General features: G+C 36.1%; 1 protein-coding gene and 1 long non-coding RNA gene across 3 annotated transcripts in view; one reads left to right on the forward strand and one right to left on the reverse strand.

Moving 5' to 3' along the window:
- Positions 1-21128, forward strand: part of Pik3c2g (phosphatidylinositol-4-phosphate 3-kinase catalytic subunit type 2 gamma) — a 211241-nt gene that overhangs the window by 163745 nt on the left and 26368 nt on the right. For both annotated transcript variants that reach the window (XM_010615923.2, XM_010615931.2), the window contains 2 exons: positions 12196-12271; positions 20506-20600. In XM_010615923.2, the coding sequence (XP_010614225.1) occupies positions 12196-12271; positions 20506-20600 (171 nt within the window). The remainder of the gene's footprint in view (positions 1-12195; positions 12272-20505; positions 20601-21128) is intronic.
- On the reverse strand, positions 7664-12314 carry LOC104856502. Its single transcript, XR_778657.2, has 3 exons — positions 12213-12314; positions 11190-11346; positions 7664-7722 (listed from the first exon to the last, which is right to left on the reverse strand). It is a non-coding gene; the product is annotated as an uncharacterized LOC104856502 (long non-coding RNA).

Here is a 21128-nt window from a genome sequence, read left to right on the forward strand (position 1 = left end):
AAAAAAAAAAAAAAAAAAAAAAGAAGAAAGACACTAACTCACACTTCTAAAATAGATATTTAATTTATACACATTGTATACCCACACTACTACATGCACAAATGATAACATTTTAATACTTATAGAAAAAAATTAAATGGTTTAAAATGTGGAAATATTACAAAATAAACATAAATAGTTGCTTTCATATTTTTACCAGTCCAGTGTCTAATCTGGTGTAGTAGAGTAATCTTGGGAAACCGGCCAGTTGCCCATCATGGGGCAGACTGGGCTGGCTCTGAATGCCAAGCCCAGAAGCAATGCCTGGGCATAGTCAGAAAAGATGATTGCTAGCAGTGCTGTGAGTCACACTGCACCCTCTGGAAATATCATTCCGATCTTGCAATCCACATTTGCAATCTGCTTGTTATGAGCAAAGAGAAAGAAATGAACAGTATGTATGCACCATGGGAATAGACTAATAGGGAAACTGGAGGCATAATAATGTCAGCAGAAGGAAACAAAGATGGGGAGTAATTGTGGAAAACAATGTCAGACAATAACAAAACTAGACAATAGGAAAGCAAGGTATTAAGCTTACATCTTCAACAGACAGAGTATTTTCACACATTGGGTTTTCTTTCTCTTATTTCTTTTGGAAATACATTTGGCCTGCTGTCTCAATCAATAGATCTTGGGAAATGAGTTATGAAGAGACTTCCGCCTTGTAAGACTGGCAGTTTAATTCATTTTAGTGGCATCCAGTTGACTTTTACCTGTTCAAGAATAATATAGAAAGTTGACATCTTCACGTTCTTTACTGACTGGAACATTCTCAGAAGGTCACGTCCATTCAATTATACAGTAGTCAAGGGCTATGAATTAGGCAGTTATCTTTAAAGACCAGTGTCAAGAGGATGGTGGATGAGACTGTCATGTTTGTATGCTGAGGGTGTCTTACTGATTACAGTAAAGCTATCTGGAAACAATGCTTTTTGGTATAAATTTTAAATATCCAAATTTTTATGAAATTGTCAAGCTTTGGTCCATGTAAGCAGCGGCAAGGAAGTGCAAAGAGGCTACTGATTTCTGGCAGTGATGTGAAGAGGGCAAATGATGAATTAAGAGCTGTCTGTCTTCTGTAGCAGACTTTCCATAAGAGCTGCTCAGCCGGTCTGCAGTGACGTTTGCAGGATGGGTTAATGCAGAAGTAGAAGCAGAAGGCTATCACGAGAGTGGAGGCAAAGGAGCCAGGTGTGCAGCGGGGGGGGGGGGGGGGGAGATTTGCAAAGGTGCAGACTAGCACAGAGAGACTTTTACCAGACTCACCACTGCATGGGGACATAGAAACAAAACCGGAAAACAGAGCCTGCAGCTCTTGGCACATTCACATTTGGAGTTCCACTCAGTTAAAGTACTGCTGCAGCGACTGGGAGTGAGATGTTTTCACTACATTTTGTGTTGTTTTTCATCTCTCCTTGTCAGAATATAAGGAAAGGGAAGCTGAGGAAATGTCAGGCTCTGCATTGCTTTTATTTTGGATTGAATTAAAATCTGGGATTACAGGGCCGGGGATTTAGCTCAGTGGCACTGTGCCTGTCTTGCAAGCACAGCAGGTCCACCTCTGTTTTGTAGATTGTAAAAAAAAAAAAAAAAAAAAAAAAAAAAAATCTGGGACGACAGTGAAAGAAAATAAAGAGGTGACGAAAAGGAAGTAGTACAGCATCAAACACAAGCTACTGTGGTAAATCTTAATCCCCTTTCAAAAAAATGCTTTAAGTGAGAATAGCTAAGCCATTTTCAAAGACTGCAATTCTGAAGAGGGGGGACTCTCATCCTCTTCACCAATAGTCTTATACTAAGAGAAGTAAAAATTTAGATATTCCTTCTCCGAAAGTATCTCCTCAATAGTGTAGTACAATTTGCGCGTGTGTGTGTGTGTGTGTGTATGTGTGTGTGTGTGTGTGTGTTAGGGATGGAACCCAGGGCCTTCCACATGCTAAATATGTGTTCTACCATGGAACACACCTCCAGCCCCAACTTAGTTTATTTTGCACAGTAGTTATTTATAATAACATGAGTTGTGTAAACAGCATCTCGTTATTAACTGCTTTTTCTATGCTACAAAATTAATAAAGTCATACTAGCTTAATAAACCTCAAATCAACAAAAATTAAATGTGAGGTACTCAGACCACTGGTGTATTTGCTGCTATTTTCAGAAACTACCCTGTAAGCCATTCACACATGTTCTTGGGTCATCTGCATTGGATACTCGCTGACCAGCCATGCCAAAATAGAGCCTAGTGACCGTGTTTCAGAGGTCTTAAAACTATGTTCAGAAACTGCATCATTAGAGAAGCTGGTCAGAGAGGTAGACGTGCTATGGAGGAATGTCTTATTTTAATACCCCAAGTCATTCAGAGGTACACACAGGTATGAGGAAATCTACCGTGAGAAGTTGAAAACTGAATCAGATACGGACTCTGCCCTAAGAAGCTTACAGTTCTGGTCTGTATTCTTTGTTGATAAGTGCTGATGGCCTCGAAAAGATTTTTGCAACTGCACCCACTGGGTTTTCTTCCCCTATTCTAAAAGAATTCCTCAGACCTTGAGATAATGCTCATTGTGTGGGTTATACAGTGACAGAATAATAATCACACATTAAATGCTGATCAGCAGCCATAAGTGGGGTGGCCCAAGCACCCCAGTTCTTTGTGATGCATAAAATAATCAATTTTTAATTATGCTCAAATGGATTAGCCACTGTGAAAGCTTTGCATCTCCATATGTTTACAGCTATTTCTCTGAATCTGTTTATATTGAGGAAATGAAAAATAACACTAAAGTTAAGTGAAACACGATTGGCCTAAAAATCATATAGCTCCAGAACTAATCATCTTATTCTGTTATTTTTAAAATTTTGTATTTTTGATACAGCTCTCATTCATCACATATTAAGAGTTTAACATAAACATCAAAATCTATAAAATCAGAGATGTACCCTATTTTTATTATTTTAGGTTACATCAACTACAAAAAGGAAGTTCTCACACATTTACAATTTTATCACTTCTTAATAAACAAGAGATTGAAAGTGGATGTGTAAATTTGTGCTGAATTCTCCCATGATAGGATGATTTTTATCTCTGTTCCCAGAAAAATCCTTCTAAAACATCTTTCTTCTCTTATAGTTGCTTGTCATATGACAGCATAGCAAAATCAAATATAATCCTATTATGCCTTGATACTAAAACTCATACTCCATTCTCACGTGGTGTATTTATTTGTAACTACTTCATGCCTTTGTACAGAACTTTGTGAAGACTTTTTAATTTGCATTGACCACTTACTTTGTGTAACCCTCTAGATGAAGAGCTTTAAATTGGTAGAGAGAGGAAACTGGAGAGATTAAAATAGTACAAGATGCACTTTATGTTCTAGGAGTTTATAATGTGCAGATGATACAAACATGAACAGAAATACTATGCATCAGTGAGCACAGGGAAAGGGGAGAAAAGGAAATAGATAGTACAACTTGAATAGGAAATTGGGCAGCCTCAATTTGCTAAATTCAAGTATTATTATGGAGCCTTCTAGAGGCGTTCTGAACTATGAACTGTGTTGCATTTTGTCAAGAGAATGAAATGATGAGGTTACTTTAAAGGTCAGAAGCAGTTTAGTTAGACAAATAAGAGACCTCTGGGGACTTGATCTATGGATACAAGAGCAGCCCGGACACGGAGGGAGGACTGACTATAAGTCTCTGAGGTAATCTCTGAGGTTCTCTCTCTCCCTCTCCATCTTCCTCTCTCTCCCCCCTATTTTTTCTCCCTCACTAGCTTCCTCTTTCCCCTCTTTTTTGTCTCACTCTCTCTCTGTTTCTCTCCCCTCCCTCTCCCTCTCCCCCTCCTCCCTCCCTCTCTCTCTCTCTCTCTCTCTCTCTCTCTTGCGCACAACAAACACATACATACACACACACACACACACACACACAAAAGGGGTTCATAAAATAAAATGAGCAAAAATGAAGTCCACAACTATAAAATAATCTCTTCTAATGAAGTTAAGAGCTTCTTTAAGACACCCCTTGTCCTGCATCTACATGGCTTTGTCTCTGTGGCTTCACTCTCTTCCCCTCTTTTTCTTTCAGTATTTCTAGGGTCATTCAAACAAATAATGTTGCAAACACTTTCTTCTGCTTCTTTAAATTTTGCTCTGTGTGGTGGAATTATTAACTTAATAATCTTTTTAAAGAGTACTATAGACATGTCATACAAGTTACAGCAAATTATTCCATTAGCCAAACACATGTGTCCCTACCTTTGAGTTTAGCTGAAATATCCCAACAGCTATTGTTTTCAACATTTTCTAGGCCATTCTCATTGACAATTTTACTTCTCAGTACTGCTGCTCATTTCTGGAAGTCCCTTAAAATAGGCAGTGATATCACTTAAGGTTTAAGCAATGTTATTTTTCTAAAGCAGAAATCAAATGTCAAAATAAATCCAAATGGATAAATCCTCTCTTAATACTGAACATATGTTTCTTCCTCCCTGCTTGTTAAACCCAGATGTTAATTACTATATTTGTCACTACTTTGCTTTTTTCGTGTTTGGAGCTAGCTGAGAGTCTGTCTGGGGCAGGATAAATGTCACATATGTACCAACAGTAAAACCAAGATGATTTTTCAATCTGGTAAAAAAAAAATGCTGATGACATTTTAGACCCAGAATTGTAGAGTACTCCTTAGAAGTTCACTATTTTTCATAGTATTATTTACCCAATGCTACCACAATATGAATATAGTTGTTTGAACTACATTAAAGACTGGACATTCGGACAAGCTGCTTTATGAAAAAGTCAATAAAATGCAATTACTGCTCAACTGTGATTTAAAACTCTTATGGGAATTCATTCTTAAATTCACATTTTTACATCAGTTCATGGTGTTTGAGAGAAATGGATTTAGCTTATTGTGTTAACTCAGTAAAATTAAATCTTGCTACCAATTCTAGATGTTGTATAGCCAGTTAACAAATGGGAACTCTTAATGTGCTGCTTTAAGGAAAGAAAAAAATGGATCTCAACATTATAGTACATTCCTTCTCTTTGCAAGTACTTTATCGCTTTGTAATCTTTGGTAACAAGAATATATCACATGATATAGAAAGAACACTTAGGTTTTTAACTGATTGACTCTCAAAAAATCAATCATTTTACATTACAAGCAATGAAATAATTGGTAACCAAAATGCTGATAATAACTTTGAGCTTAACAAAATATAAACTGATGCAGATTTTAATTTAAAATTGATCCATTGGCCTTCAAATTTGTTCTTTGTTGTCTGCATTTTTATTTGAAAAGTACATCAAATATTAAAAATTTATATTAGGAGCATAAATATCTGCTCTAGCAAAGAAAACAATGTATAATATCTCAGTATTTCTGATAAGAAAATGCATTATCTGAGCCATTGATCACACAGGCTTCAGATTCCTCAAGAGAAGTCCATCATTCATTCATTTATTTGCAAAATATATAATGTTCTACATAGGAGAAATATTCCAAATACTTAATACTGTTGGGATACAAGCACTGACCAATTAGGAAGACTGTCAGCCACTAACCCTCTTTTACTCTGAGCGCAAAAGCAGTGGGGAATGGAGGCAATAAGGAATAGAGCAAAACATTCCAAGTTGAAGTCGCCTATAAGACTTTCAGCCCTATCAAGTGGAATGTTACATTCTTTCTATTTTAATATTTTTATTGGTACATTTTAGATAGACAATGCAGTCACATTCCTCATTGAGATAGTGTACCTTTACATGACATATCTTGGTTCTTATTTTTCCCCTAGCCTCTCTTTCCCCCTCCACCCTTCCCTATTTACAAAGACCTTGTTTCCATTTTCTTCCTTTTCTCTTTTTTCTTTTCACTTTTTTCCTTTCCGCTTTCCCTCCCATTTGCCCAATAATTTTTAGACCTTTTTTTCCCATTACAAAATATCAATTATACATTTTGACCCTTATTTACACTTTTAGTTTATCACACCAGAGAAACTATATGGTATTTACACGTGTGTCCTACTAATTTCACTTAACAGTATGTCCTCAGTGTGCATCCACTCAGCTATAAATGTCTCCAATTCCTTGTTCTTTATGGTTGCATAGTACTCCATTTTATATATTTTTAAAAAATCTTCTTTATCCAGTCTCCAGTTATTGGGCAATTGGGCTGTTTTCGAGTTTTAGCTATTAAAAACTGTGCTACTATAAACATGGGTGCACATACATCACTGTGGTATGATTCTTTTGGGAAGATACCCAGCAGAGGAATAGCTGGGTCAAGTGGGACCTCTAATCCTAGTTGCTTAAGGTATCTCCATATTGATTTCCACAGTGGTTGCTTTATGCAAAGAACTCAAAAAAATCAGGCCCCCCAAATACAAAGATCCAATTCAAAAATGGGCATCTGAAATAAACAGACATTTCTCAGACAAAGAAGTAAAAGCAGCAAATAAATATATGAAAAAATGTTCAGCCTCACTGGTCATTCAAGAGATGCAGATGAAAACAACACTGAAATTCCACCCTACCCCAGAAAGAATAGCTGCTACCTAGAAATCAACCAATAACAAATGCCGGTAGGGCTGTGGGGAGAAAGGAACCCTTCTCCATTGTTGGTGGGAGTGCAGGGAATTCCTTTCTGCTTCTTCTGCTTCCTCTTCCTCTTTCTCTTTCTTTGTAGAATTTTCAGAAAATCCTGAAGACCCGCTTCAAGGTAGTAGGCCTGTGGTTACAGTGAGACCAGTGAGCATGGTCCAGTGTGTTTCTCTAGCAACACTCAACGGGCCTGTTACAGCAGCGGAGTTGGCAGGAAATACAGAAACAGAATTCGGAGTTTTGCCAAGGGAGAAAGATGAAGAGACTAGAAAGCAAGATAATGGAAAGACTTGGGTCATTGCTCAAGGCAAGATCAAGGGAAGAGGAGTGAGAGGCTGAACAGGGCGTTGGACCAAATCATCGCAGGAGAGGAATTCAAGATTAAACAATCTAGGTTACTGACGGATATGTCTGTGAACGTTAAAGTAAGTGTGAATGCTGACAAGAATACCATCGCAACAAGTGAAAAGGTGCTAAGACTAAAAGTCATTAAAACATGAGGTGCAGTGACCCAGCTTAGGCAATTGAGACAAGGGATGGAGCGCAGTACAGTCAGTAGACATGATATTCAAACCCAGGCATTTTTACAAGGGAAGAACGCAAGCTAGAAAAGCAGGAGATACAAGGAGGAGATCTGCGTCATACCCAGCGAACAGACAGCATTTGCTATCATTTCAGAAACTTAAAGTGGAAGCAGAAGAAATGCTCAGAGAAGACAACAGGTGTGGGGGTGGATTTCCCGATGATATTCTTCAGGGATGCTGTTTGCTTGAAGTCTACTTTCTCCTACAGTTCCACACTGTCATCTTTCTAAACAAATGCAGTCATGATGCATTTCTGCTTAAAATTCATCCATGGGTTACACTGGCTTTACTCATACACAGGACATTAGCACACTGGGATGCCTCACTCTCTCATCCTCTGTCCCTTTGTTCTGTATCCCCAGTCTTCATTTCTGTAGGCTGCTCGGAATCACATGAGTGAGCCTACACTTAAGGGCCACACTGAAGCAATGTTTTGTTGGTATCGATTTTGCTCAGTCAACCACTGTCTTCTCTGGTGTTTAGTTTTCTCATTTCTAGAATGAAGAAATTAAAGAACTTTCACCTGGGAAATTATTACCACTTGAGGATTTTTTTTTTTTTTTTAGCTCTAGAGATTTAACTCAGGGCCTTAGGTATAGAAGGCAAGCACCCTACAACTGAGCTATACACCCGACACAACATACTCAAAATGGGGTAATCTTCTATATATTGTAGAATAATTGATCTTGTCTCTTATTGTCAGTTGCACCCTTTAGTCATTGAAACAGCCAAAGGTATGCTCACACACTTTGCAAATGCCACCTTTTTTATCAGTGCTAGAGAGAATAGAGGCTACCCAGTTAAATTTTAACTTTTGATAAGCAAAACTTCTTTAAAAAAGTATATCCCAAGTATTGCATAGCTATCCTTCATTTTTATTTACTATACCTTGCAACTCTATAAGTGGAGCACCCTGCATGATTATATACCACAGTCAACATAAAAATGGCACCTTTGAAGTTATGTAGTATCCAATCTACATAACCAAATGTGCCACACTGCTTGGCAATTAATACAAACCCAACTGCAAGCACTGGTGCTGATTATAAGTGAGACCAATTATAACACTAACATTTCTGTAAGCCTTCAAACTACCTAGCAGTGTAATGTGCTCAAGGCTGTGGGATACTTGCACACATTTGAGATCAAATCTAAGAAAATTTAATGATTTATTATCATGAGATTGAACAATATTATTTTACCCTCTTCATCTATATAGTGGATCACATTTCCCCTTAAAAAAGAAGCAATCTTGTATATTAAAAAATATGAATTAGTGTATCATCCCTACTCTGAATTATAAATGAGAACTTTAAAGATATGACAGTGTAAATGCAAGGAATGATTGCTTGGTGGTGACATTTCAGATGCTAATTGGAAAGGAATCTTACCTAGTTTTGAAGTTCAATAACCACTGAGTGGTAAGGTAAAACTTTTGTCAAAAAAGAGTAATTGACTACTTGTCAAGAGGCTAAAGAAGGTCTAATTTTCTTCAACAAATTTAGCACAGCCTGTTTGTTTTTAAACTTTCAAAATATATTTTAAAAACTTGATATGGTCAGCACTTTAAATATGGATTTTCTTTCTTAAGAGTAGAGTCCTATTAAATAACCTTACCAGAAATCAGTAAGTAGAGATTAAAATCAATAATTGACTAATTCATGATGATAAAGAAACTGCTGTGTGGATAAGAATATTTGCATTAGAACTAGTGCATTTTATATTTAAGGACAGATCTCAGTTCGTCCCTGTGACAGATGTTTATTGAACTGAAATATTGTATTATGCATGAGTGAGTAAATCATCTCTGCTGTTGATATCTCACTGACTAGACTAACAATGGTAAAAAGCTCACGATAACTCTGGGCGACAGAGGAAGTAGGGTAGAAAATAAGGAGAAAGGAGCATGAGGAAGACAAGGAGGTGAGCGAGGTGCCACATTGGAAGAAATCTATGTAACTCCACAGAGTTAAATTCAAGGTAAGAGTCAGGACAGGAAGAAGAGAGAGAGATTCCAAGTAAGAACAACCTCATAAGTTTTGTAGGGCTGTTGGTTTTTTCTTAATAGCCACTGGGACCCATTACTCCTGCCATGTTTTAAAAGTTAATTGTTAGCTTATGATTTTGAAGGATTAGTTTGGCAGTTGTGTGGAGAATGGAGTAAAGAGTAGCAAGATGAGAGATAAGATCCGCTGCTATAAACTGGTTGAAAATCGATAATACTAGACAGAAGAAACGGTCAGTGAGCTATTTCAGAGATGATACAGTGATCTGTGCAGGATGAGAACAGAGGCAAAGGGGATGCACCTTGTTTTGAACCAAGACACAGAAGCAGCAAATTGAGGTGAGGGAAAACAAAATGTATTTTCTGTGGCACTTTTAGAGTCTGAATTATTTTAGAGCAGTCAAGAGAGTAGACAAAGAGATATGTGGGTGTAGAGAGCTGAGATTTGAGTGACAAATCTGGCACAAAGATATAGATTTGTGCATCATTACAGATGCCGGCAACTATGATGACATCATCCTGAAAGAATGCCTTTGAGTAATGAGAGCAATGGATTTAGAAGTAAAGAACCTTAGAACTTAAAGAAAAGACATCTGAAAATGAGATGGCAGGACAAAGGGAGGACAAACTGAGAATTTGGAATCATATAAGTAAATGAAAATGAACACATCACTAAAATCATTTATCTAGGGATCAAGGAAATCTCCACTGGATTTTGGGTAAAAGACATGAAAACGAAAAAAGATATTTAGTGCTTAAACAAATATATATTCAGGGGACAGTTAGTTAGAACCTGCGCATAGCCAATCACACAATGAATAGAAATGGAAGTAGAACCTGTAGGAGTGCAAACAGCTCCTCCCATGAGTTTGTTCTTGTCAGAAGGCACTAACTACATGGTGTTATATGTGTGAGCACATCCTGCACGTGTTTGACTCATGGACTTATTAGTTTTTAAAATACAGACAGCTAACAACATTGTATACCGATGAAAAAGAAGAGGATAAAGATGTTAAATTATATCTATAAGCTTCCTGAAGAGGAAAGAATAGAGTCCAGGACAGTGAAGGAGGAATCGATATTGGAAAATTTTCTAGAGCTGCCGTAACAAAATGCCACAACTTGAGTGGCTTAACAACAAAAACCTGCATTGTTATCTCACACTTCTGGCAACTAGAAGTCTGAAATCAAGCTATGTGCAGAGTTTGTTCTTTCCGATGTCTGTGACGGAAAATTCTGTCCCAGGGCCCTGGTTTGGGCTTGCAGAGGACCATATTCTCCATATGTCTCTTCGCATTGTTTTCCCTCTAAGATCGTCAGTATCCAGGTTGCCCCCTGTTTTAAGGAGACCAATCATACCGAACTAGGAGCTCACCCTACTCCAGTATGATGCCATCATACTATAACTAGTTATGCCTGCGGTGACTCTGTTTCCAAATAAGACAACATTCTGAGTTGCTAGAGATCAGCACTTCAATATATGAATTTGATGGGGACCACAATTCCATCTATAATGAATGGGAAGCAAGGCAATTCTTCCTTTGAAAGAAAAAGGAACTAGAAAGAGTAACTGTGTGAGTCTGAAGCTTTTATGGCAGGATGCGTGGAAATTTCCAACAGCTTTTTATGTTCTCTGAAGGGGAGATACAGCTATCGGCAAAGAAGGAGTCAGAGTTGGAAGTTAAAGTTTCTGGGAGAAGTTGGAAAAGCCACTGCATGGAAAGGAGAGAGAAGGCTGACCAAGGAGACTGTCAGGCACCTTTGACAGCCACTACCACTTCAGCCTGTACCTAGAGAAAATAATTAATTATCCAGTGCACCCCTTAGAGAATAATCCAAAAGCTCGTAGGGAGGGCTATGTTGGTTATAATGGCTTATGTCTTCGCTGATTTTCTCTTGATGAGACAAAATAGCCAACATCAAAATGTAAAGGAGGAAAGGTTTATTTTGACTCACAGGTCGTAGAGGTTTCTTAATCAGCTAGCTCCAGGGCAGGTCGGTGTGGCAGAGGAGGCTGGCAGAGCAGGCAGGAGGCAGCAGAGGACAAGCAGCAGCAACAGAAGCAGCAGCAGCAAACAAAGGTGGCAGCAGCTTCTTTCAGTCCCTTTATCACCTATCCGGTAGATAAAGCCTATGGATTAGTGCCACCCACATGCAGAGTGGGATACCCATAATCTCGGCTTCACACACTTAATCCTAGCTACTTTAAAAAGCCCGATCTATGACCTCATGAAACTTTGGGGACATCTAGGCACAAACCATAACCGCTTACAAAATGCAGGTCAGCTTCACTAAGAAAACGCTCTTCTTAGATTTGACAATCAGCCGTTCGTTTGGAGCTCAGGTTGAAGGCCAATTTGTTCATGACCTTCCCTATTTTTATAACTAAAGTTACCCAAAACTACTATTTTTTACTAAAGTGTTTAATGTAATGTCTCCTCGCCTAGGTTGTGTCCTAAGTAGAGAGATCACCTTGTACATCTTTCATTCTCCAACTTTCCCCTGACATTCCTGAATGCTGGAGGGAGCAGTTAGAACTCTGAAATTTGGTGAACTGAAAATTGAGTAATACATACTCACTGAAAGAGTCTCTCTGTCCTGCTGAGAGTTATAATTTCCAGAAAGGCTTGTGCAAAGGCGCAACTTTTATAGGAAAAAGCAATGTAAGAGTCATGTATAATTATAAAATTTCAGAATGTAAACATTTATGGTGAGCTCTAGCAGCGGAGCACACTTGAGTGTCTTGAAGAAGTATAGTCTGACTTTCAACCCCATAAAAGATCAGTTTACCTTATTGCAAAAACATAGCAATGACCTAGTAAATGTCTTATTATATTTTTCTCTATTTAGGAAGTCTGAAACAGGCATCTATAAAAATCACACATATACAGCAATGTTTTCACGCATCAGTGACAAGAGTAGCAAATAAATATATTAAGGAATATTACCCTTTGTTTTGCAGAGTGATTGTGTACTTACTTTTTTCCTCTCTGAGCCCGTGGAACGAATGATTGAAGAATCTTCACTTGTGGACCCAGGCAAGTAATTTCATCCTTATGACCATATGCAGTGATAGAGCTTCAATATAACTGTAAAAATATCAGAACCACAATATTTCAATTTCCAAATTAAAATCTCTCTTTAAGACTAAGTCCTAACTAGTCCTTTCTAACCCTTTCCAAATCTTTTAAACCCTAGAATATATTCTTTGAATTAAATTAAACTCACATGGGTTTATCCAATGAGAATAACTATGTGATATCCTACTATGAATACACTTCACTTAATTGCGTGTTGGGTTAAAATTATGTGTCAGAAATGAAGTCTCTATTCCCCAAAGGTAGGTATTACAGTTTATTCCACATTTTAGGAAGCAACAAAAATAAATATCATATTATAAATGATTATGAATTATCAAGCAATTACATTCCTATCTTTTAAGGATCAATAATATTCTACTTTGTACACAAACTCTTACAGGGATGGATGCCAAAGGAACCCAGCATGATCACACACCCTATTCTCTTCCAAATATGTACTGGCCTAACTCTGATTAACATTTACACCATCTCTCCTAGATCGGCAGACACCCTTTTATATATTCTATCAATTTTAAGCACTTGTGATATAATTCCATGGCAAAGAGAAGCCATCCAACATACCAGGTTTTTTTTAATCTCAAGATCACAAATCCATGATTTTGCCAGACCTTCTAATTCTCAATCTTTATTTTACCTACATCTAATTTCAGATTCTCTATTTTTAACATTAGTCCCATCATCTGTATATCATTCTGCTGATATCAACATTGTAGTTACTTATTCTTTCAGGAGTATAGTTCTGTGAACAATATCCCAATGTCTAGCATAATCATTTATTAAATTATAGAACTATATTTGCATTTGCTTCTTTTCCTGTTAAACTGATTAATTAAAAGTTTACATCAAGAATTCACTTCCCCACTGTGTATTGCTCTATATTTACAAATCCTAAATGAATGCTTGAAAATTGGACCTTTGTCATTGCTCCACATTTTATTCATTAGTTGACATCATTTCCAAGATGCTTTGCTTAACAGCAAGAAAAAATAGGCTAGAAACAAAATGTATACACAATATTAGGTAAATAAGACAGTTGCTTCCATCTTTCAGAAGAAAAATGATGTCCCCAGTTAAAAATATTTCTATTTTTATTATCATCATTCACAAATGCTAACAGATACCTTCTAAAAATACCCAGGTGGAGAGATTTTTAAAATAAATGCCATTAGCTAGAATAATCTAGATTTTACAAAAAGGAGGCTGCAGAATTCTAGAGACATCACACAAAAAGAGATAATAGGCTTCCTCAATTATGACATTAAAGTCCCTCAATGATATTGTTTTCCTGGGTTTCAACAAGTTAAACATCAGATAACTATCAGGTTTTAAATTTTGCTATGGTATTATTTCTCTAAAAGTCACTTTGAAATACATATGCACACAAAAGAATTGGGTTTATTCTTGTAAAAACTAAAATGGTCACAAGAAGATTTTCTTTTTAAAACAATTTTTTACAACATCAATACTCAAAATTTACTTCAGCAGGATAAATGACAAAAAATTTGATTCTCAACATTATTAACTTATAGGCTGAAGGTTAGATGTAGCCTATTATCTTAAAACAATACAACACATCTTCCTAGCTGAATATGCAAATAACTACAATAAACAAGGATAAGCAGGAAGTTGTTCCTTCTGGGCTCTTCAGATTATTTCCTCTTTCGTGCTACTGAATACTTAATCTTTTGTCATAGGATATCAGCTGACTCTATTACAAGCAGCCCAGTAATTATTTTAAGCACTGTTCTTGTCAATGACTTGAAAGTGTAAGCTTATTTTGTTAAATAGAGGGCAAGATTCTTCAGGTATATTAAAATATTGATGTAAATAAGACCATCTTAAGTGAAAATCCTAGACTTTAACATTTGAACACCTGCACTAGTTAATGCAGGATATGAGTAATGAAGGATATGAGTAAAATATATACATTGAACATTCTCCCCAAAAAATGTGAAATCACGGCATGAATAGAGCAAACAGGAAACTTGCAGGGAGTGAAAATGATCAAAGTACATTATGTTCATGTATAGATCTGCCAAAATGAAAACTATTCATCTATATAACTAATAACAAGAGTTTAAAAAGAGTATAATATCTGGATATCGTGTATCTAGGCACAGGAACTTTGGAGACTATATTAATGGCATTTATGTAACCACCATCTGAGAGATATGAAGCCTTCTCCTTTACCCACTAACTAAACGTGCCATGGTAGAATAATAGAAGTGTCCTTTTCAATTGTCAGCCCAGTCATCTCTTCTCTACTGAAAACTTTTTCTTGGCTTCCCATTTTCTTTACGCAGGGCCAGCTTCATGCACTACATAACAAAGCAGGTCAGGATCCCAGTCTTGGGCAATATTTTGCTGCTAATGTCTTGAAATTCTTGACAAGCTTTGAAAGACCAGATGCCACGTTTTTCTTTGGGATTAGGCCTTATGAATTATGTAGTTGGCCCCAGCAATAGGATAAAGACCTAAATCCTCCTCATGGCATCTCAACCCACAACTCCCCCTTGCCAGCCCACTATCAGGCCATTTGCCACCTTCATTTCTATCTTCTTCCAGTTCCTAATTAGGACAACCTCCTCAGAGCCTTCACAGATGCCACTCTTGATGACTGGATCTTTGGACTTCTCTCTTCTTCATCCTTTTATACACCCTTCAGATTTCAACTCAGATACTCCTATAATGTTGTTTCTTCAAAACATTTGGGGCTGGGATTTAGCTCAGTGGTTCTGCCACCTGCCCCGCAAGTGCAAGGGCCCAGGTTCTGTCCCAAGTACAAAAAAAAAAAAGTGTGTGTATATTGCATGCATGTGTATTTATTTTCAAACTAAAAATCCTTAATAGGATAATCCACAGCTGTAAGGAAACACTGTTGCATTCCCAGGGTCTAGTACCCCATCTGACTTGCTTTGGATGCTCCATGAACAATCTCAAAATAAATGGCTGATGTCAGAAAGAACAACCATAGAAATACGTTCCTATTCTTTATCAAGATGGGATGTCATTTTTATTAAAAGGACAATTAAGAAAAAAGCCACACTTATTACTTGTGCAGAAGTCTTGGCACAAGACAGCCAAGTCCCCCAAACACTAGAATTATTTTGAAGTGTCAAGTGGGAGATATATTGTAGAAATTATACATTGAATATTACGTATACCAGACCCAACCAAAGTTCTACCAAGAAAGTTGAATTTTATCTTAAACACAGAACTTCTAACTAATGATATGATACTATATATTGTGCTACTGTTATAAAATACCTGACATAATCAACATAGAAAGAAGTTCACAATTACAGAAATTCTTGTCCACAGTCCATTGGGCATATTGCCTTGGGACCTGTTGTTAGAAATTGCATTATGGTAGAAGCACATGGTGGAACAAAGTTGATCAGTTCACAGAGGCAGAGAAACAAAAAGATGAGGAAACAGATGGGTTAGGGTCCCAATTCCTAGGGCAGTTCTCCAGTGATCTAACTTTCTTCCATTGGCCTCACCTCCTATAGGGGCCACCACCTCTCACTAGTGCCATCAGTGGAGGACCAAGACTCTTAAGGACAATCACCCACAACATAAGACCCTCCACGCCAAAAACACCTCCACCCACGCACCCCAAACATTAAAAACTCCATTTGCCACCCCCACACAGCTCTGATGCAACAGAAGATAGATTTTTGTCAAGAAACAGAAATAATAACATAACTAATGGAGTCAAACAGGATCAAAGAAAACAAATGTCAGGGTTAAGGAGATGCATTAATGAGTGTGTTTAGACAACACTGATAATTACAAATGATTGCAAACACAATCTTTCAATCATTTCTCACATTAGTATTTCTACTTTAAGAGGTCAATTTAAAAAAGAATTGAAGGCATGCAAGCCCAAAGGCATGGTTTCACTGGTTAGGTCTAGTTACTTGCTCTCCCAGAAGTCAGATCAATTATCTATAGATTACCTTATGGAACTTGGGTTTTCAATTTAAATTTTCATTGTATGTTATTATTTGACGGGAGGAATAAGTACTACTGTCTTGTTCTTTGGCACAGTATGGTGAATATATTTATAAACAATGCATTATATAGCAATTGTAAAGCAGGAAAGAGTTTGAAAAGTAGTTACCATAAAGAAATTATGAAATTTCAAGGTGGTGAATATGCTAATCAATCACTGAGTTGATCACTACCCAATGGATACATGAATCAAAACATCATATGGGTCCTTGCAAATATGTGTGAATATTATGTGTTAAGCAAAAATACATAATAAAAATGTTAATGATATGAAAGATGAGAAATGAAAAATAGGACTACTTAGAGATTAAATGCTCTATTTAAGTTGTTTTAGCAACATTCAGGTGAAAGCTTAAGAATAGTAGTCATTTTGCTATATTATATCTTATAAACTCATGTTTTTTAGGAAACTATTTTAAGCTTTTATTTGTACCCTACCAAGGAAGGAAAAGAGGTAAAGAAAGTGAGCTAAAGGTTTTTTTTTCTAATTATTTCATCTCTCATAGCTGATTGAAGAAGAATATCACAGAAATTATATTCTAGAATAATATAATAGGAAATGTGTAAGGCCAAATGAAGAAAACTTTAGATTACCACTAAGTAATGTGAAAGATGCCTTAAACAAATGGGAACACATATCATGTTCTTGAAGAAGGAGATTCAGTATCTTAAAGATTAATTTTGAAATGTAATATAATTTCTTAAAAATATTAGCAAATTAATTTTTAATTAGGTAACCTAATTCTACAGCTCATAAACAAAGAAAAGCCAGGAATACGTAATAAAAGCAGACTAATGAAGGGAAACAAGCCTGACTGGCTATAAAAACACATTAAAAGTCCTCAATAATTAAAACAGTATAATTCTGGAGCATAAGTAGGTGAATAAATGGAACATAACAGAATGCCCACAGATAGAGCCAAGTAAATTTAGGAATTTAGTATGTGAACAAAACATTTAAGAAAAATTCAATAAATGATGTTGGGGTACATGCTTGGATAAATTACCCGTAGAGAAAAGATTTTAAAGGTAAATAATGAAACCATACATACAGCAAAAAAACCACAGGGAAAAATTCTTTATCATTTTGAAATGTACATCTACAACTTTCACTGCCAATCTAAAGGCTAATAACTTTGCGCAGCATTAAACATGGTAAAGAAATAACCTAAGATAAATGACAAGATGGGTGAAATATCTGCAATTCATTACAGACAAAGCCTGATTATCTAACACATAAGCATCTTCTAGAATATAGCAAAAAAAAATACTAAACAGCCAAACAGAATATTGAATAAAGACTGTGAAAAGATACTACACACACACACACACACACACACCACTCACAAAATAGAAGTGGCTTTTAACCAAATGAAAAGATACTCAACTTCACTCATAAAAGAAATGCAAATTAAATTACAGTGATACCATCACCAATTTTTTCTCATCAGATTGGCAAACACCCAAAAATTTAATTCGACTGGTTATAAATCAGCAGGCACTCTCACACACTGCTAGAGATAATACAAACTGGTACAACCTCCATGGAAGGCAATTTGGTGATGTTTATCAAAATTACAAATACTTACATGCTTTGACCAACAATTCTGTTGTTAGAATTTTATCGCAGATATTTGTGCACAGGTATACTTTGACACAGGTCTATGGGGCTATTTGTTGTGATGTGATTTGCAATAGCCACAAAATACTGGAAACAACTTACCTGCCCATCAGTGGGGAAATAGATAAATCATGGTCCTTCCATATAATGGAGGCTATATTTAAACATTTTTTTTAAAACTCTATTTATTGATCTAAAAGTTTCCCCAAGACCTTTGTGAAGAACGGCAAATAGGCCATGCCCTGTGTGAGAAAGTGGGAAATAGAATTAATTATTCATAGTTGCTTAGATAGAGCAATTCTAGAAAGGTACATATCTTTCTAGAAAGATGTATGGGAAGCTTCTAAAAGAGTGGTGAGGGAATAGGCAGGATGGGTGGCAAAGTGGGGGAAAGACATTTGACTCCATACTTTAAAAATAACCCTTCATCTTGTAATCATATGTACATGTTAACTAAAAAACAGTTAAATTTTGAAATGCTATTTTTCTATGCAAGGGGACACATGCATGATAAACTATGTATTAGCTGCTGTAGCATTATGCACTCATGCATCTCAATACAATCATCCTCAGATCAGTAATATTTTAAAAGTTTTTGAGATCATTATAAAGGATAGGTCAAATCCTGTAGGCAAACTTGAAGCAGAAGATCAAAATGTTCAGCATTTTTTGTCCATATCAAGCTGTCCTTAAATTGGATCTTCATTTAAACTATTTCTCTTATGTTACAGCCCTCTTTTTACGGTATGTTGTTCAGAAATGGCTTTGGAGATCATTTAATTCTACATCATTTATTGTCTGCATAATCTTGGACCAAATACCTTTATTTCCTTGCATGTAACATGGAGATTACACAAACTTCATAGTTTTGTCTTGAGGATTTAGTGAGTTAATCTACATAAAGCACTTAGCCTGGTAAAAGTGACAGAAATATTAAGTCTACTACTAGTACATTGACTATTAAGACTTCATCATCATGTCTTAATTGTTCTGAACTCCTGCATGCTTTGATGGAAACTGGTTACTAGTCTTGCACAAGAGGTTTTGTGTATAATTTCATCTTCAGTTGGTTCAAATAGCAATTTTACTTTGACTATTTAAGCACTTAGTTGTAAGTTTATGCTACTTTCCTACCTGTGAATTAAAACTCCTATGATAAAATACACTGAGTTTCTATTTAATAATTCTTTCCCTTTTTAATTCAAATATAATATTCATTGTGCATCAAAATAATCGTCAGTATACTTAGCACTTTCAGACCAAAACTTGAGCTTTTTATTGCAAAATGTGATTGTCTCAGTGCTACATTCAAAATTAATTTATAAAGTCTTTTGGTCATTATAATAAAAACATTTTAAGTGATTTTACTATAGTTATCAAATAAACATCTCCGCTGTAAGAAATACTTTTTTTCAATATCAATAATCCACACTGTCAATAAAAGTACTTAGTATTACCTGCATGTGATGAGTGAACTACTATAATAAATATGTAAGAGGCTTTAGGGGATAAACATACCGTTCACATGTAATTTTCAAATCATTAGAGGAGATTAGAGAGTTCAAACTGACTGTCAGAAAACAATATGGACCACAAAAGGCCCATAACTGAACAGTGAAAAGTTTTTCATCAATAAGTTTTTTTCTGTCTAAATTCCCTCTGAGAACACACAGAAAACATCATGTGAAATATCACAAAAGCTGTAAATTATGCTTACTCCTTGGGCTATAAGCCAGAAATTTTAAAGCAAAAATGGAAAGTCTTCATTTTAGTGACAAAACTCAAAGAAAATTTGGGATTACTTTTGCTTTTGAATAAATGTTCACTGTGTACATCTGGAACAAACATTGGCATACATCCCTTAATATTACAGGAAAATAAATTCTGAGATGGACAGTAATCCACTAAATCAACTGCTACATGTAAAATAATTACAATGCAAATATTAAATAATGAAGGCTGTGCTAGGAGAGTTCAAGAGGAAGTGACCACAGAAACTGTTTTGCATTTTAATCAGGCCTTGAAATAAGGTAACAGTTCCATAGCCAAAAATGACGAGCAAGATCATTTTAAATGAAGGGAAAAATATGAGAAACAACTCCAAAAATTTAATAGAGAAGTTTGTAAAATTAACATGTGGACTACAGGATAGAATAATAGTGAATCCAGACTGAAAAACTTCTGAAGCCTACACCTTTAACCTCTATGATCCCTAATACTTTAAGCTTATATACTGAACATTTAGGAGAAGTTGAAGCCAAAAGGACAATGAGATTTAAAGCATAAGTAGCTGCAAAAGTAGTGGCTATCAATCAAAACAAAACATAGTATATTACAAAGAAGAGATAGTTCAGGAAGATTAGACAAAAAACTCTACTTCTAATTAAAAATCTGCCTCCCGAAGAGTATTATGATTTCAGCATAAGATGTTTCTTTTACATATTGTTCACTGGCTCTATTTTAGTGTAATGCATACTTTGAACTACTTGAAGTACTTCAGTGTTAATTCACTATGAAATTCTTATTTTGTCAGGTGAGAAGTCTGCAGACAAGAATCCTAAGGTGCAGCTAGTGATATCACATGAGGAGGCAAAGCTGACTATACTGGTAAAACACATGAAAAACATTGTAAGTTTATTATATTTAATAAGAACTGTGTAATCTTATGTTTAGACATCGCTTGACTTCTTTGGGCAATTAGTGTCAACATTAGTAAGAGAAATGGGCCTAGCAATCAAGCTTAAGTGAAGAACAATGAGCCAATTACAATGTTTTTGTCTCAGTATGATGATCATCCTTAGGGTAAAGACTGGGAAATATTTCACAGTGAGAGTCCGAGAATTGAAATTGGACTTTATTCAAAAGACCCTGTCAGGAAAAACAAGTGAAGAAAGCTGGAATTGAGAGCTAAAAGAAAAAAGCCTGGATCCATCTTATCCTTTGAGATTGGTGGAAGACTGATGATCTCTTGGACAGCAGTTTCTGTGAAGGGCTTTTCATTTCCCCCACAAAATTGTACCTTGAGTTTATACCATCATCTTAGTTACCATATTTTGATGTAATTGCTTACATGTATGTCTTTGTCCCCACAACGTGTTATATTTTTGAGAATAAGAGTCCCATCTTTGCATTCCCAGGACCTAGAACCAAATCTGT

This window comes from Fukomys damarensis, unplaced genomic scaffold, assembly GCF_012274545.1.
Source record: "Fukomys damarensis isolate Sample0158 unplaced genomic scaffold, DMR_v1.0_HiC HiC_scaffold_19, whole genome shotgun sequence".
Classification (NCBI taxonomy): Eukaryota; Metazoa; Chordata; class Mammalia; order Rodentia; family Bathyergidae; genus Fukomys; species Fukomys damarensis.